The sequence below is a fragment of the Pararge aegeria genome, chromosome 11, assembly GCF_905163445.1.
Source record: "Pararge aegeria chromosome 11, ilParAegt1.1, whole genome shotgun sequence".
Lineage (NCBI taxonomy): Eukaryota > Metazoa > Arthropoda > Insecta > Lepidoptera > Nymphalidae > Pararge > Pararge aegeria.
In genome coordinates, this window is record NC_053190.1 from 4,359,452 (window position 1) to 4,379,488 (window position 20,037).

At 36.4% G+C, this 20,037-nt stretch overlaps 1 protein-coding gene across 1 annotated transcript in view; it reads right to left on the minus strand.

Annotated features, from left to right (window-relative positions):
- Positions 1-19,649, minus strand: part of LOC120627290 (dnaJ homolog subfamily C member 10-like) — a 71,992-nt gene extending 52,343 nt beyond the window's left edge. The window contains exon 1 of the mRNA XM_039895234.1: positions 19,076-19,649. Within this exon, the coding sequence (XP_039751168.1) occupies positions 19,076-19,244 (169 nt within the window). The 5' untranslated portion in view covers positions 19,245-19,649. The remainder of the gene's footprint in view (positions 1-19,075) is intronic.
- Positions 19,650-20,037: the final 388 nt, after the last annotated feature.

The following is a 20,037-nucleotide window of genomic DNA, read 5'->3' on the forward strand; positions in this document are numbered from 1 at the left end:
TCATTGAAACCAATTAAGTATAGTTTTTCGGTCAAAATATTTTCAGTACCGTTTAACGGCCGACTGGCGCAGTGCGTCCCTGCTTTCTGAGTCAAAGGATGTGGGTTCGATACCCACAACTGGACAATATTTGTGTGATGAACATGAATGTTTTTCAGTGTCTGGGTGTTTATCTATATATTATAAATATTTATGTATATTATTCATAAAAAATAATAATCAGTCATCTTAGTACCCATAACACAAGCTACGCTTACTTTGGGATGAAATTGCGATGTGTGTATTGTCGTAGTATATATTCGTAGTATATATTCGTAGTATATTAGTGCCAGCCCGGATTAATGAAGTTTGGGTTGTTTACCCCTGTGCTTCAGAGAGCACTGGTTATGACAATATTAAATACAGGACATCGTACAGGAACGCTAAACTGATTGGCACGTCTTGGTCACCAGGATGGTAAATAACCACTGCCGAAGCCTCGCAGCAGAGACAGAAAGAAATTATAATTTCGCAAATTCCGGGAAATAAAACACTTGACACTGCGCCTAGCAGGTCAACAAGCTCATAATATAATAACTAAAAATTACACTGTTATGTGTCTAACAGGTTATAGATACGGCAAACCACTTGATTGTTCGATACAGAACGCTAAAAGCAATAAAACTTGTTTGTCATTGCTATTTGCTTATGTTAATTATGCACTGACGCGGGTAATGTAGCTGACAGCTGTTTGAGGTGGCTCAGGCTGGGTACCACATGCTATGACGGGTCTGACAAGCGCGACGGGCCGTCAGACAAAGTGCATGTTTTCGGGATCGCTTTGGTTGTAGGTGGATCCGGTGGGTTTGGTTCTCAGCCAGCGAGTCCAACATACTTGCCAGGCGCTTGCACAGTTCTGTCTGTCTTTCTGTGTTCTTTCTTTATAATCAAGACATGATGCGAAGCGTGTCAGGCAAGTTCCAGACAAGAGTAAGGATTTGGCAACGCAGTTACCATTAGAGCCTCTTTTAACCTCGTGTTACCCTAATTCCAGTCAAAGGAGAAGCAGCTACCGTGTTTTATAGTACACAATTTATATAACTTTTTCCCTCTGAATAACTCAAAATCTATTTACCATAAACACATGAACTTTTGGTTTATTTTATTTTCGTTATACGACTATTCGTACGTAGGGAAATCTCTAACGTACTTTGGACCCGCCTCACTGAAGATCTGGCCTGGCAAGCGTAATGACTGCCGTAGAACAAACTCTTAATAAAAATAAGAACCGTTTACAAACTCCTTAAAAATAGGTTACAAGGTGCACAGTACAGTATAAAGCCAACTTGTGTGCGTGTATGCGTGTCTGTATGAATATGTGAACGAGTTAACTTTATATTCATGTATTCCTTTGCTATGTCTCTGCTGCCTCGTTGATTTAGTGGTAAGCGTTTTCGACTGCAGATCATGAGGGGTCGATCGCTGCGTCGGTCTAATGAATAATATCTATTCGGCTTTGCTATCATGAAATTCCAGCCCCGAGTTTGGATACTGGTGATTAGCCGCCGTGCCTCGGAGAGCACCGACAGCTGTCAGTCCTGCACTCTGATCTCTTGATCTCTGATCCGGTTGTGTCGGGGCTGCCGCTCCATTGCGAATATGAGATTGAGGGAGAGATAGAGAGTTCATCTGTGTTTTCGTACACACTTGTGCACTGTAACATCTCCCCCGTAGTTGGAAAAATCTCTTTGGAGATTGACCACCGGGGCCCAATCTGTCACGAAAACTATGTTATTTAGTATAGCAATGTTTCCGACAGATACAGCTTCGGTCTAGTGTGCACAAAGGTCTATGATCCTGAACATAATTTAAATTGACGTGTAATAAGTATGGAGGAGCTATATATGGAATGGACGGCACTGGAATGTACCTCCCTGCTTATGTGACAACATGACGACTTACTTTACTTTTTTGGAATTCTATGCATGGTTTTGCCCATAATCTTTTACCTACCATATTACGGGTAGTTCTTACTACACTCTGCGTAAATTTACTTTGTGTACAATGTTTTCAAAATGATAGCCGTCTAACAATGTTATTACAGTAATTGCAATATGTATTTGAATATGTATTTGTTTAAACTCTACTTTGCTACCGCCGTTTCAAGCAGAAAGGTGCTGGGGTCTGAATTAAGTTTCCCCGAAGTGAAGCTGATGTCCTAACCACTAAGCTATATCTTAGGTATAACAGATATTTGCTAAAGGTAAATTGGCTAACAGAGGCGGTTTATCACGGCATCTCTGCATTAGGTAAATGCATCGTATGTATTCACGTATTTATATATACAATTTTATGATACCGGTATTTTACTATTGCAAACCGGACGTACCTAAGCAGCTAGTTCTATACTAACTATACGGATTCATTAGCAATTATTTTGCCGCGTAAAACCGATTAGGATAGTGGGTTTAATGCAATAAATAAATATAATACGACAATACTCACATCGCCATTTAGCCTCAAAGTGAGCGTAACTTGTGTTATGGGTAGCTCAACTTAGTAAGTTGAGCTGATGAATATTTTTGAGGAATATACCTAATATTAATAAACGAATACAAACACTAACACATTGAAAAACATTCGTAAGGCCATCGATAACGTAGTATAACGTCTAAAAAAATATAACTTAAACCTATAATGGGTAACACTGACTTCCTTTAGCAACCTGTAGCTGCTGCACCGGCACAGAATTAAGAAGATACAGAAACCATTCCATGCCGGATTGCAAACCTTGATGGGTGGCATCTTAGGTGAATAGCGTTAAAATATTGTAGTGTGTGGCTTATTTTAGCAGTCAAGATATTTTCTTTCTTCAAACCGTGTACACGGCTAAAAAGCTAAGCTGGGGTTTAAAGCATTCAGTGGCAGTGGCAGAAGAATCTAAGCACGGCGGTAGTAGGTACTCTCCCGACTTCGGTTTTTCGCACAAAGCTTAACGACAGACAGTACTTTCCAAACCACATACGGATACTGACTTCAATCGTGTTTTTCGTTAAATATAACTAGACAAATCCACTACTAGACTGCCTTATATAAATATTTGCATTGAGTTTTTTTTATAACTCCGAGCGCATAAATGCAATCTTTGACCTATTTAACCTTCACAATGATGCAAATCGGAATTGATTATTCCGATAAACGTAGCTCTCACGCGGCACTACCGATTTAATATTAATAATATCATAACGAGTACGATATCATAGATAAGTAATCCATACTGTTTTTGTTGCTTTATTACACTACTCGTTAGCCATTGACTGCACTCTCACCTGGAGGTAATTGATGCAGTCTAAGATGGTATCGAGCTAACCTGTTAGGGAGTCATAAGGGCACGGATCTCCTAGCCCCAAAGTAAGCGTAGCTTGTGTTAAGATGCCTGATGAACATTTCTATAATTATATACATAAAAACTTAGAATATACATAAAAACACCCAGACATTGAAAAACATTCATGCTGAGAAAGATAGTTTCCCTCCCCTTTAATTACGTTTATGTCATACATTTGCTACTATATAAAAGGGAATACAAAGTACATATACCTAATATGATCCATACCTAGTAATTTTCTGCATTTTACTTGGCAGCGACTTAATAGAAAATTTTTATTTCTTGCCTTTAAGTTGAAGTTAACAAAGTCTGTTCTATTCTGGCATTTTTTTTCTTTTCTTAGCATGCTTGTGTGTATGTACATTGAAATTTATACACAATTATTTGAAATGTACAAACACCAAAGCAGCTAGGAGCAGTGATAGGTAGGAGGGTCTATGCTCTTGAACAGTCCCTCCTTTAAGTTAGAATGATGATAATCAAAAACATGTCAAATACCGTTAAGCTCACTTCAGCAGGTAATTAGTTTTAAATAATCAACCAGCCAGTTTCGCAGTAACTATCGGTACAGAATGAATCTGCACTTAAATTATTCGGAACGTAAAAAAATGCATAATCATAGGTTATGTACCGACTGCTGCATACTAGATTTTATCTACAACTAGCAGTCAAAATAAATTGCAATAAAAGTACAGGAAAATATAATTAGGTAAGTATCTACTTTTGGTTAGAACCACTTAGTATTCATGGCAGGTGGATTCAATTCAATTTGACTAAACATTTTTGATAAGAATCAATCAATTCAAATAAAAGCTGTAAAAGTAATTATTAAATTGCCTAAATAAATGAGCCAGCCAAGTTTGCCGTATTTTTTTTTAAATATATTGCTTTATGTGGCGGATGAGATGATGTTTGTGGCGCATATGTTTTACCTGCATAGGTTTCAACCTTTGCCTTTCCTTTCCTTTGCCTTAGTATGTGAAGATTCGCATTTCAATTATTTCCTATGTCGATATAACCCCATTTCGACAGTCGCACAATTTATAACGTAAACATTTCGATACCCAATACCGATGAAAACAAAAGCAGATTTTAATATCATTATCATCTCCTGTTGCTGGGCATAGGCCTCCCATATAAGTAGGGTTTATAGACCACCACCAGTGGCGTGCACTGGGTTTCTTACCAGGTTATGCACAAAGCAAGAAAATTGCATAAAACGGCAAAAATCCTGTCTTATAATAGTTATTCATAAATTTTAGGGTAGGCAGAGCTTTTGTGCATGTATGAAGTGCACACCGCTGACCACCAACATGCTGCTAAAATGCAGAACCGTAGTCTTTAACAATTATTATCACATATTTAGTGATGCACTCCGCAGTACAGGGTGTACAACCAGCTTAATCGAATTTTTGGCCAGTCCCGGGAATTGAACCCAGCATTTCGTGATCTGTAGTCAAACATGCTAACCAATCAACCAAAGAGACGGCTATAACGAAACATTGCAATTAAAATACTAGTGACGTCAACCGGGCTTATGGAAGCTATCATTAAATTGCTAGTACCTACTTACTGCAATAATTATTCCTCGAATAATAAAAAAATAAGTATCCGGCTAATTGGTAAATAATTATTATTAATTAAGAAACACCAAGCTGGTTTATTAATAATCAAGATTAGAAGCGGAAAACACCTACTTATTTTCCTACTTATAACTAACAAGCGATCGAAAATTCTGGGTAAATATTAATCAAGAACCTGTTCAAAATATTTTAGATATTTGGGTGTTCGATAGGTGTTTTTGTTGATGGCCGCATAAAGTCGATAACGCTTAGTGGAAATCACTGTATAAGCGATCTATGGGAAGGGAACATTTTTTTTTGCATTATAAGCCAATACTTAGTAGTGGAATAAAAAAAAAGTGGAACTGCAAGTCGCTTATGGTACGTTTTTGTCTAAAGTGTAGCAACTAGCCCCGAAAACTCCACGAGACCAAACTTTAGCCAGCCTAAACTGAAAAATCCGTGTGTGACAGTTCGGGAATTATTAATGTTAGAATATTCTTAGCTCTGGTCTGGTGGGAGTATTTAGTGTTGGAAATATTTGCAAAGATTTTTTTTTTGCATCCCGGAAATATTGGCCGGGAAAATAAACAAAACGAAGCCGCGGGTTACAGGTAACTTACTTGCCACAAAATTTGATCGAATTCTAATACTTGCAAGACCGTTTAATAACGTTTAATAATAATGCAAAAATAAAAAATAAGCCACTCCATCTGAGGCCCAAGAAGACACGCGTCATGAGTAAGGCACTTACGAAACACGAATCAAAAATCAAAACCCAAAAAGCGATTAGAAAGAAATCTCTGTTTCCTCCTAGATGCAGTAAAAGGGTAAATAAATATGTAAAAATTACTTATACTTATTTGAAATAATAAAGAATATATTTTAGCTATAGAATTTTAATGACTACGTCTATTATTTAAATTACATTTTTCTAGTTTTTGCCGCTACCTGACCTATACGACTGTTTTACAAAAAAACGAATAAAATAATAGTTTTCTTTCTAGTATTAATATACAAACGTGTTTATACCTCCTTATAATGTTTTGAGGTTATATACTTATATCGTTGGCGACCTCAAAATAGTGTTTTAATTTACAAGTATTGCGCCAGCGTTCAATAATGAATATTAATAATAACTTGGTTTCCTTCCATTCCCTTTACCATTTTAAGATACTGATCTATTTAAACTTTTATTTTTTTCTCATGATGAAACCATGGGTGTAGAATTGCAGCATAAAGCGTAAGTATAATTCGGTATAAAAACATAAATCTGACCAAAATCTACTAGTCTATTGGACTCAGAAAGCAGGGTCGCTGCCCACTGCGCCAATCGGCCGTCAACTGCCATACTTTATAGTGGAAAAGTTTATCTTATATCTTTAAACGAGCAATTCTTGTATAAATAAATAAATAAATATACTACGACAATACACACATCGTTATCTAGCCCCAAAGTAAGCGTAGTTTGTGTTATGGGTACTACGATAGCTGTTGAATATTTTTATGAATATAATACACATAAATACTTATAATATACAGATAAACACCCAGACACTGAAACAATAATGCTCATCTCCAACGATTTTCATAAAGTTAAGTACAGAGGGGGTTTCGGAGGCGATAAATCAATCTAGCTAGGATTCATTTTTGTGAATGAAATGTCATTTTATTCGTGTTTTCCGATAATAAGCGATTTGGTGCAAAAGAAGTTGCACGGGTCAATAGGTAGGTAATAATTATGACCGTTTTCGCAAAACGATCCATATTAAAACAGTACTTTTTTCACACAACTATTTGGTATATTCTTTGGAAATTTCAGCTCTCATTTGTATAGGGACGGCCAGTATCACAAATTGAGGTTTGATACTAACGATTCCTGTGATAGTACTTGTAAATTAAAACAGAACTTATAAAAACAACTAAACACAAGTAAATTCACACTAAATTACCACAATTTTTTTTAATTTAGTATGCATATTTATTTATGTAGGTTTATTTTACATCTTTACTTTCAGCACCATACACTCTCCGTTTTACTGATAGCTTCTTACGCTTAGATTGCCTGTAAAAGATCACTTTGTGGGATAAGGACGCCTTTACACCCTGAAATTATGTACTTTGGTCTTTGTTATTCTTTATATTGTTTCTTTGGGTTTTGTTGCAATATAGTTATTTTATCTATCTATCTATCCATCTAAACTCTGATTCCCGCGTACCTCGCACCAAGTGGCATGCCATTACCTACCGTAGAATTACTCGGCTGCTCAATAGTTAAGACTTAAGACTCACCTTGCAATAGCAGAGACGTCGCGTTATTTATTAATTAAGTACTTACTAAATAGGTAATTAATCAATAAAAAATGTGTCAGACGTCTGTGTTATTTATTAATTCAGTACTAAGTATTCAATTAGTAAAATATGCGCCAGCGTGTTACTGCACTGAACATAGATTAGATACAAATAATAATAATAAATAAATTTATTAACCAAAATTCACAAGTAGACTTAAAACTATTATGGTGCAATCATAAATTCTTACGAATTTTACAGTACACCACCGTGCCGTCGACAAAAGCTAACATCTAAGGAAATTAATTCACACCCACCTACTCACTATCATCAATCAAGATATTCCATATAAATAAAATTCCCTAGATATAAATAGGGTACATCGGTTAAAAGAGCAACTGCTGAGTTTCTTGCCGGCTTCTTCTAGGTAGAATCTGCCTTCCGAACCGGTGGTAGAATCACTACAAACAGACAGACTTGACGTTTCAAAAGTGCTTATATTAGGCCTACTTGAAATAAATGAATTTTGAATTTTTGAATTTAAAGTTTAGAATTGGTAGCAGGTAGGCAGGTATTATAAATATATTTGAATAACGGGTCGACGTCTCCCACTCTCCCCCCCATGTTGTCGAGCCCTGGGGCTCTTCTCATGGCGAGCTTTCGCGCTCGCCCCACTCCCCCGGTGACGCCGTAGCAACCCTTCAGGTGGTTATCGGCAAATGTGCATCCGAAAAATGAATATGAACAATCTCATTTAAACCTATATCCTATAACTTTTTCAATTATATGGCTATTGCTTTTTACAAAAATCTTAAGTGGATAAATTTGTTACTTATCTATGTTTTCGGCATTTTTGCGTGTAAACATTTAAATGCATTTGTTTGGCAAGTTATGTGCCTTTTAAGCTTTTAAATATCTCTTGTTTTAACCGTGAACGAAAACATCGTGAGGAAACCTGCACGCCTCAGTACACCATAATGTGCTCCAAAGTGTGTCATTATCATCATCATATCAAACCATTACCGACCCACTACCGGGCACGGGTCCTCCCACAATGAAAAGGGGTAAGGCCGTAGTCCACCACGCTGGTAGGCTAGCGTGCGGGTTGGTGGACAAAGGTGTGTGGAGCCCACCAATTCGCACTTGGCCAGCGTGGCGGACTACGTCCTAAACCGTTCTCATTGCCGGGTAAAAAATGATATGATGATGAAGTACTTAATTGATTAAAAATGCGCCAGACGTCTGCGACTCTGTGTCACTGCTTGAATAAATAAATCAGTAAGTAATCTATGTTTTCGGCATTTTGGTTTGTAAACATTTAAATTTATTTGTTTTTTAAGTATAATAAGAATGTCCTCAAATTAACATAAATAAATAAATGTCAGACAAGATCAAATAATTTAGGACGGCGATTATTTTTCAAGCGAATACTTAAAGGTTATCTTATTTTTCCAACCTAAATATTTCTGTTTGGGTTTAATCTGAAATTACTATTTAATCGCCTACTTAGTTTATTTTAAATTTAGGAAATTAAATGGAATTTAACTTTAATGGAATAAGATATTTTATCGGTGATAGCTCAGTGGGTAGGAGTTCACTTTCGGGGGGCCAAGTTCGAAAACTCTCACCTTTAACTTTTCTAAGTAATGTGCGTTCCAAGCAATCAAAATTACTTGCTTCAACAGTGAAGGAAAACATCGTGAGGAAACCTGCATGCCTGAGAGTTTTCCATACTGTTTTCTAAGGTGTGTGGAGTCCATGATCCGCATTGGGCCAGCGTGGTGGATTACGGCCTTAACCCCTCATAATTGTGGGAGGAGACCCGTGCCCTGTAGTGGGCCACTAATATAGTGTATGATGTATGTATATATGATAAGTATATGATGAGGATAGTTTAAGGTCTAACATGGTATAATATAGAGATTTAAAATTTATGTCTTTCGAGGTGGGCAGAAGATCAAGTGAGTAGGAGTCGTATATATGTATAAGTAATACAAGTGTCCCAGGACTGTAGATTTAGGAACACCCTTGTCCCTACTTAAAACTTATATCCAGCTGTGAACCTTAATCTTTTCCTTTCGATTGAAAGATTTTTTTTCAACCACAGAGCAGCAATATTTGCAGTAAGCTCGTGGGGATTGGAGATGCCGTAGATTCCTCATTAGCGTATAACAGTCCACTTCTGGCAGTGGCGTGCAATTCATACCTGCACAAAAGTACTGCCTACTCAAAAGTTTATATATATCGCGTATAAGAGGAGGATTTTTACCCTGGTAAGAAACTTATTGCACGCCACTGACTGCTGGATTAAATGCCTCCCCCAACAGGAGGGTTCGGTCATAACCACCACCAGTATTAGTACAGAGGACACCGCTGCCCAACCTCCGTTGTATTTCCTAAGTACGACACCCGCGGGAGGGGTGGTGACCACTGTATTCTGATCCGCCGTCTCCACACAGTATAACCCCGTATATTACTTATGAGGAATTGGGAAGTCACGAGTTGGTAAGCTTCGGGACCACCTAGGAAGTTCCTTATGCAACACCTAAAATACTTATATTACTTATGAGGAATTGGGAAGTCACGAGTTGGTAAGCTTCGGGACCACCTAGGAACTTCCTTATGCAACACCTAAAAGGCTTATATTACTTATGAGGAATTGGGAAGGCAAGAATTGGTAAGCTTCGGGACCACCTAGGAACTTCCTTATGCAACACCTAAAAGACTTATATTACTTATGAGGAATTGGGAAGGCACGAATTGGTAAGCTTCGGGACCACCTAGGAACTTCCTTATGCAACACCTAAAAGGCTTATATTACTTATGAGGAATTGGGAAGTCACGAGTTGGTAAGCTTCGGGACCACCTAGGAACTTCCTTATGCAACACCTAAAAGGCTTATATTACTTATGAGGAATTGGGAAGGCACGAATTGGTAAGCTTCGGGACCACCTAGGAACTTCCTTATGCAACACCTAAAAGGCTTATATTACTTATGAGGAATTGGGAAGGCACGAAGCTTACCAAGCTTCGGGAACACCTAAGAACAAACCGGTGCCTTCCTTGTGCAACACCCAAAAGGCTTATCCGGGGAGAAACGGGACCCTCTACCTCGTGTGATGCTGAGAGTCACGGTATCAGTACTACAAGTTGACATCGTCCCGATCGATGGAAAAATGGGCGAGTGGCCAGATTAACTGCTATATATCCCTATCATTTAGCCCGCTACAATTTTAGACTGCATCTAAGACAGTTCAGTCGGGCTAACAGACTTGTGGCGGAGTTTAATAAAAACAATTATTTACAAAACGTAAACAGCTGATACTTATCTTTTACTTATTTGTATAAATTGACTTTAATTACTAAATTAATTAATAGCAGAGCCAATTTGTATTTTCCTTATAGCGATCGAATTCCTTCGTGTTTAAAGCATTACTAAAAATATTACCGTCCAGGATAAATAGAATATAGGTACCTATTCTTTTTGAATTTGTTTATTTAGAAATGTTAGTTTGAGTACTTTTAAGGTAGTATTTTATAACAAATAAACTTTAATCGCCCTTTAAAACGGTTTTCAAGGTCGATTTTTTTATAATACATGAAAATTTGTTTCTATAACACAATTTACTTAAACATCAAAATTTTCATCCACTTATTAAAAAACCGCTATTGCTATAACGTCGGAATGTACCTTTATGCAGTTTTTTTTTCAAGGTCCTGCCTGTTTATGGTTACAAAACACGGTTTCTTATTGTTCACTTGACATAACGTTAGAATAGTTTTCCGATGTTATGCCACTTTAATATCTAATTATACTTAAACTATATTATCTTTCAAGTATGTATCGTTATGTAATGTGAGCATAAATTATGAGATTGTAATTACACGCAGACTTATAAAAGTTTATTTCGCGTGGTCTTATCTGTGAAATACAAACCAGCTTGGCGACTGGCTTCCTTCGAGGTGTATGATCCCATTATTTTTATAGTTAATTTGTTTACCTCTCAGATGTATACAAACTTCTTGTAACTTTTCAGTTTTTTTTATTTATGTTTTGCCTGAACTCCGTTATAAACGATATAGGTCTTTTGTGGGGAGTTCCGAAATCCACAGTCCTAGGCCGCTTGTTTCCAGCGGCTCTCAGCGACTCGTCTGATATTATGTGACTCGTTTGGGGCCGATTAACGCTGCGTTTACCGGGCAGGGTGCCATTTTAGCACCTTGGGACCCCATCGCCCATCAGTTCTCAAAGCTATGTTGCCATTTCAGATTTAAGACTCGTGGAGCAATGTTAGCAACTCTAGTTCTTCTACGGATCTCCTCATTTCTGATTTGATCAGCATCGCCCATTGGGTGACTCTGCTCGATTAGGTAGCAGCAGAAAAATATAGTTCCCCGCAGGCAAAGGACGAAATGTTAACATACTCCCACAGTTTCTATCCATTCTCCGAGCACAGTCGCACAGGTGGAAATAATATCCAAATTAAAGAATTAAGAACCCACAGAAACCGTGTACAATACTAATATTGAAGCATCAAAAACCAGTTTAGCCGGGTTTCTCGAACAGGCGGTTAGTCACTCCATTCCATTTAGAAGTTGTCAGCAACTATGTCACCTCTAATGTTCTAAACGCTTACCATAAAATGCATGAATAAATACACTTTTATTGTACACCACATAAAAATACATAAATTAAAAATAACTAGTTTACACGATGTACACAATTAAGCGGCCTTATCGCTACATAGCGATCTCTTCCAGGCAACCGATGGCGTAAAACACATCTTAAGACGAGCGCTTCATATAAATATATAAACATAAATATATTTTAACGTAAATAGTATAAATATAATAAAATGTTAAAATGAGAAAAAGTTTCTGAGCTAGCAACATTACTTCGGTGTGTTTTCACTGTTTTCGGGCACAATGAACTTCATGCGATAATGGCTGAATGAGGGTTCTGTATATTTTTAAAACTAAGATGCAAATAATGTTTACAGCTAAACTAGCTGTTCTGAGCCTTCATAAGAAAACGTTTCAGACCCGTTCGTCATGGTTTGTTAATCACGATAAGTAAAAGGTATAGCAAGAAACTAGTGCAAGACTTATGCGACTGTAATTGCATGTGAGAACTCGATTCGATCTCCGAAATCAAGAGGTGTAGTAAAGTATGTAAACATACACGTGCGAGCATTGTTGTACATGTATGATACAAAAGCGACCTAACTATAGGTAAGAAAAAATGGAGAACAGAATAATTGACATCATGAATTTATCTCTCAAGTATCTATTCATCATATCATACATAGCTTTAATTAATTCACAAGAAACCTCTATATGTTGGACCCGTGGACTTTACCAGTTGCCCGCGAGTATAAACACATTACATTTACATATTTACAAAGTTTATATGTACGTATACTTGAGAAAACAGGTACCTACATAACGTTTTAATTATTTTAACCTAGCGATTAGCAATAAATTGATACTCTTGTTTAATCGTAACTAGGTACGTAATAACTAGTTGGTTAGCTAGTGTTTATTATTAAAGTAGCTGTTGCCCGCCGTCTTCTTCCGCGGTAATTACGGTTTTTAACAAATCCCGGAAAACCATCTGTTTTTGTGGAATTAAAGGTAGCCTTCTCTCCGTACTTTTTACTATCTTTGTAAAGGTAAAAGTTCACTGGTAGCTTAATTAGGGCGTAAAGTCCTTTACAAACAAACACACTTTCGTATTTATACTATAAGAAAGGACTAGTTGCTGCCCACGTCTTTGTTCGCGCAGAAACTGTTATGTGTATGCCTATTTTATTGTATGACCTCTGAACTACCTACTTATGCGAAATACATGTTGATCAGTTGTTTTTTGTTTCGAAATTAATATCCCGTTGGAATAGTAAGTTTTTGCGGGCTATATAGTATATACATTGCACACTATAACCCATCTCTGTTCTAATTTTCGTCCTGATCCGCTAAGCCGTTTTGGCGTAATTAAGTAATAAACATTCATCGAAACTTACGCATTTATAATGTTATCTACTAGCTGTCGCCATCAGCTTCGTTCGCGTTTTTTTAGTTTTTCAGAATCCCGCGGTAATTGTCCTTTTTCCGGGATAAAACGTAGCTTAAGTGTTAACCCAGGTTACAATCAATATAGCCGAATTACAAATTTCAATAAAATTGGTTTCGTAGTTTTTGCGTGAAAGAGTGAAAAAACACCCATCAATCCGATCAAGCGATTGGCGTAGTGGGTAGCTTCCCTGATTTCTGAGTCGAATGCTGCTCAATTTTCACCACTGGAAAATGTTTGTGTGATGATTTTTGGTGAATGATTTTTATTATCTGTATATTATTCATAAAAATATTCATCAGTCATCTTAGTACCCATAACACTAGCTATCCCCACTATAGGCTTAGATGGCGATGTGTGTATTGCCGTAATATATTTATTATTATTACCTATTTATTATCCATACGACCTTTCGAATTTGTAGTATTAAAAGGATAGTAGGAAGTCACTGAAGATAATCGTTGACGTAACGTTATAAACATACTAACGATAACCTTTCGCGGGGTTTCATAATGTTACGTTATTCCTATTTATTTATATTTTTTTTATATTTGAACCAGGAATCAAGACTCAGTATATTTGCATCACAAATCAAGACTCAGGTGAAACATCAAACTTTATCAATAAGTCGATAGGTTATGTGAGTCGCATCACGTTATTCATCATCATCACGTTTTTTATCATTTCCCTCCCAGGGAAGGGAAAAAATTGTATCTTAACCAGCATTGGCGCACGAGTGGAAATAATAGTCGGCGAAAGGTGCTTTGTGGGGTTGAGTATGCACTGTTACAACATGGTTCCTGAAGGTAATTCTGGACCTAAAAATTCATACATTTTAACAATGTGTAAAACATTCATCCAAACTCACTCCTTCTAATCCTCTGGATGTATTACAAATAGTTAAAATGTCAGCTCACTCCAGAAGATTCGCAGGAGTGTACAAAGTTCCAGCCGACCAAGTACGGAGACAAACCCAGGAGAAACAAGAAGAAGAAGAAACACATTTAATACAGCGTGGTAACTATTCATTAGATGATGACCTTAATGACAAGATAGATTGGAAACAGCCAGTTCCGCTATCATCTCCCGCAAGGTAAGTGCCAAGTGCAAGTGATGTTAATCTATCAAAGCATCATCTTCGACGCTATTATAACTCATTACCGGCCCTCTACAGCGGATATCTTCTCAGTATGAGAACGGTGCAGGTCAAGCTGGGCAGGCAAGTGCGGATTGGTAGATTTCACAAGTCTTTCAAGACGTTATAGAGAACTCTCAGAAATGAAGGTTTTGTCACGATCTTTTCTTTCATTCTTAAAAGTGATTTTTTTAATTGTTTAAAACGCACATAACCTCGAAAAGTTAAGAGGTGCGTGCTGGGGTTCGAATTCGTTGAAAATGAAGCCGAAGTCCTAATCACTAGGCTATAAGAACTTAAGTAGAAGAAGAAGAAGAAACACTTTATTGCACGTATAACATACAGGAAAAGAAACAGTAAGGAGAATACAATACACAATGTAGACATGCAAAGGCGGCCTTATTGCTGCAAGCAATCTCTTACAGGCAACCTTTGTAGATAGGACTTACAACAAGAGAACGGGACTTAGTATATATAGTATTTCAAAGCATTGTGAAAATGAAAAAACCCTCGACTGAACCTTTCCTATTCTTAATAGCCTATTCAGGTTATTTCGTTGGGAATTATTTTGATTTGGTAGGTACGGAAACCTTTGGGATACCTATAGGTCCCATTAAAACTTCATTAGGCATGGCACCTTTTTGATACGCCTTCAATAAATAATTGGACCAATTTGGCTGCCTTGCAATTCTTTGTTCATTTATATCCCGCCGAGCACATACCACCTCTATCATAAGCGAGATGGCATTGAGGCACCACACTACCTGTTGCTCGCGACTTCGTCTGAGTTTTTTGTTTTTTTTTTATAGGAATCCCGCGAGAACCGCGATAAAAATAATCCTGGCAAGGCAAGCGGTTAGACAACCCCAATTAATTAACTCCGGGCTGGTCGGTACTGAGAATTTCTCGACAGAAATATCCAATAGCTGTCACAAATACAGACATTTGTTTTTGCTCAGACGCAAAACCAGAAAAACTAAACATAGGTTAAACAGTGATCTTTTTGTGTCGGGGTTAAATACATATTGAACTTATCAAATAAAAACAATTCAAACTGTGTGTAAATTAGCGTATAAAAAACGGTCAATCGCTTTTAATATTACTGAGGGTTCCGTGGCTTGGAAGGAAAGTTAAAATTATTTATAATAATAATTAATTACATTTAATCTATTCTTTATTATTAATTTGAAGAATGTTAGTAAACTCATCACTTTATATCTATATATCTCATTGCCAAGCACATGCCTGTCTCATACGAGAGGAAGAGAGAGAGAGAGAGACATTTGGAGCATAAACCCACCAAGCTGTACTATTAAGGGCCTTATGCCTTAGTGTACAGCCCTTTACACTATTATTGATGTTTTTTTTATTTTTTATTTTTATTCTTCAACAAGCTACAATCAAGATTTAAACAAACTGAGCGGGACGAACATGGAGGTTGTTTATCTCGTAACATTTTCGTGTTTGTTTGCAAGAAGAAAATCAAAAGCGCGATCGCAACGCGACGCTTATTTGCGTTTCTGCAAGAGAAACCTAACTATTCGTTACGTTATGTCTGTAGTATATACACTTGTTAAATATCCATTGCTTAAACGTTGAAGGAAAACATCGTCAGAAAACCTGCATGCCTGAGAGTTCTGTATAATGTTTTTAAGGATCTGTGAAGTCTTAAAACCGCACTAGGCCAGCGTGGTGCGTTACGGCCTGAACTACTAATATATATATGTATATAATATATATATATAGTAGATGTCAATAATGAATCAACGGCATGCATGTACTTAGGTACAATGCATGGCAAATGCTGAGCTGTACACCCTTTCTGTCTGGTGTTACACACAGACATTGTATGTTGTACATTATGTTGTTACTATACGTTTGTAACACTTAACATGACTAAATGTTTTTTCTTTCTTTCTTTCTTTCTATGTGTTCTTACATGTTTTATCGTATTATATTCCATGTTTTTGTTACTTTTAGTATTTTTTTATTCCTCTTCAAGTTAGCATTTGACAATCATTTGGCAATCTCATCATAGTTAGCGATGATTCAGTCTAAGATTGTAGTAGGCTAACCGTTTAGGGGTACGACAGCTATATTTAACCATACTTCGGGCATCATACTGGAACGCTAAGTCGCTTGGCGGCTCGTGTTTCTCGGTAGAATGGTAACTACCAGCAGCTGAAGCCTCCCTGACCAGACCAGAGAAAATTCTGAAATTAAAAATTCCTAAAATTATTCTGCCAGATATAGAACCCAGGACCTCCACTCATCAGACCCCAGAGCTCACCACAAGATTGAAAATAAATAAATTGGATAGAAACTTGGATTAAAAGCGATGAAGAGGCCAGAAGACTTCATATACCGGGCTTTACTCACTATTATCATTATAGAAAAAATACAATTGGTGGAGGAGTCTCAATTTTTGCTAATACCAAAATGAAGCAGAATATTATTGAAGAACTCTCGCAAGACGATAACAACTTCTTATGGATTCATTTGGAAAAGCTATCTGTAGATATTGGTGCTATATACAAACCCGGCCGAAAAAATGGCAAAAACTTTTTAGATACCTTATCAAAACAACTGAGTTCCAAAAAAAAAGCAGTAGTTTTTGGGGACTTTAATTATGATTTATGGGCCCCGAACCATTTAGTTGAAGATTAAATATTCAAGAAAATATTAAAAAAGGAAATCTTTTTTTTTGTAGGGTTATAATTGATTTTGCAGTTTTCTATGATTTTAGACATCAAAAATGATAACCAATAGACTTCACACTCACTTGAACACATTATAGAGAAGTCTCAGGCATGCAGGTATCCTTACGATGTTTTCCTTAGCCGTTTCAGCAAGTGATATTTAACAAGTGATGTTTACTATGGATATAATGTAACAAATTGTTAGGTTTTCTAGCAGATACGCAAATAAGCGACGCGTTGCGAGGGCACTTGTGATTGTTAGACATCAACATTGTCAACCAATAACTGGACCACTACGGGGATGTGATCTCTTCTCAGTATGAGAAGGGTTTTGTCCGTAGTCCACCACACTGATCACTGATGTAGTGAGGTTTGTTAGACTTCACACTCACTTGAACACATTATAGAGAAGTCTCAGGCATGCAGGTATCCTTACGATGTTTTCCTTAGCCGTTTCAGCAAGTGATATTTAACAAGTGATGTTTACTATGGATATAATGTAACAAATAGTTAGGTTTTCTAGCAGATACCCAAATAAGCGACGAAACAAAACAGAAAAACAAACTAGTAAACAAGTAATTAAATATTTCTTATAGATATAATCTTAAATAGGACAATTTTATTATGGTTTGTATGGATATAACGTAACGAATAGTCAGGTTTCTCTTGCAAAAACGCAACAATAGCAGAACTTTGAGATCATTATGGAGAACTCTCAGGCATGCAGTTTTCCTTCATAGTTAAAGAAAGTGATATTTTAAAACGCACATAACTCTAAAATGTTAGAAGCGCGTGCCGGGGACTGAATTCGGCCCCCAGCAGGGCCAGCACGGGTCGGAGAAAAAAATTATATACCTTATACCTACCCCGATTATATCCCCTGACAAGTAATATAATAAACGTGTCCACTTGCTTAATCACTGGAACATGGAATAGGAGAAGTTTACCTCCGTTCATTATTACACGTATATTATTTGGATATTATTTCCACTTGTGCGCCAGAGCTCTGAGAGTTGATAAAGCTGTGAGAGAAGGTAAATTTTTATCCTTTCCCCGGGGAGATAATTGTCTTTTGCCCATGCTAGCCGTGCTGGTAGGATATTTGACATCGTTACCAGTATATGTAGTAGGCGATCATCGCTTTTTTAAATAATTAAATAAAAAAAACAGTATTGATAAGTAACATAACGACATTCGTCGCGCGCTTGATAATACATAATAACAAAATGTACTAAAAGTATATCTAAGCATAACATTATTTTTATTTTATAAATTACCATACATTCTTTAATGTATCGTACCTATAATGAAGTAACTTATTAAAGCTGTCATTAATAATAATTTTTAGGAGGGGCAATATTGGAATTTATAATTTCTGAATTAACTCTGTTATGATCTGGTGGGATGCTTTGGCCGTGCCGACAAAGACGTGCCTCTAAGCAATTTAGTGTTCCGGTGCGATGTCGCGTAGAAACAGATTAGGGGTACCATGACTACCATACTCCCTAACAGGTTAGCACGCTATTAGAGTAACCAGGCGAGATTGCAGTCAAGGGATAGCTTGTTTTGAAATTAAAAAAAAAATATCTAATATTTTTCAACATGGTTTCCTTTAAATCATTATTACCAAGCACCCAAAGAAGCACAAGCTAGGTTTTATCATTTTATCGAAGACAAGTTTTAATAATATTATACCCGCCAAAAAATAATATTAAAAGAACAATTTCTAATAATAAGAAGATATCTCAGCTAATATTTCGTAGCACACGCCTTTAAAGAAACAAAAAAAAACATTCAAAATGAAGACACATTAAGAGTAAAAAACGAATATTTTATGACTTAAAACCCACCCAGGGTTTAAAATATAACTACGACCGTTAAATGAATAAGGACTTTTATTATATATTTTCTTTTTTAAATCTATTTAAGATTTTTTAAGATAAAACTCACTTTTTTTTAAGAATCCTGTAGTCACTTCCATGGTAATGTTTTCAAATTCTATATTCACGTTAATAGGCTGTGGCATGTTTATTTGAAGAGTTCGACAGTCACTATGTTTTTGTTTTCTCCCGCGAACCTTTTGACCTAAGACTTTCGATAAGACCATTGCACTCGCCATTTTTATAACACTTCACACTTTATAAAAAAAAAATACTGTATCCCTAATTAGGTATTTATTTAATTAGCACATCTATTAAATTATACACATTTATAATTGTTTTCGTAAAGTGAAACATTCAATAAACGTAAGTAATTTAAAGTCCCACTAAAAACTTATTTTCATAAATATTTTTAAAATTCTCTTTTTAAATTCAAACACATTCGTTCGATCTGGCCATGAATCGCGCACTGTTGCTGCCGCGCGATGCAAGTATGATATTCGATAACGATTAGTGGTTCCTGGCGTATTGCGACTGTCTTCCCAGTTTCTGACTCCCTGTTCCTAGAGTCACTGACATTCAAGTCTTAAGATCGTGATATGACCGGATTCAACTTCAGATTTTTTGATTTTAAAATAAATTTTTAGTAATAACTGAGAAAATTTACTTTAATTTTTTTAGAAAATTTTACTTAACATATTCAGCCAACCAGTCAGCCAGATATATGGCCAAGATTAACATTTTTTTTCTATCAAGAACTAGGTTCCTACATAGATTTCTTTTAATAATTTAAGTTCTTTCAATGGCATTTAGTAGTAAGCACCTTTAATGAACACGACGAAAATTACACTATGACAAAAGAGGTATCATTAACGGTACAAAGATTTCAAAATGGATGTTCAAGCTTGTTTTCCGATTACTTGATATTATATTTAGGCTCCATGTGATTAAAAAAATATATCAAAATAACTGTTTGGCTTGTTATTAATTGCATAACGAAGATTTACTTTTTATTAATTTATTATTATAAGT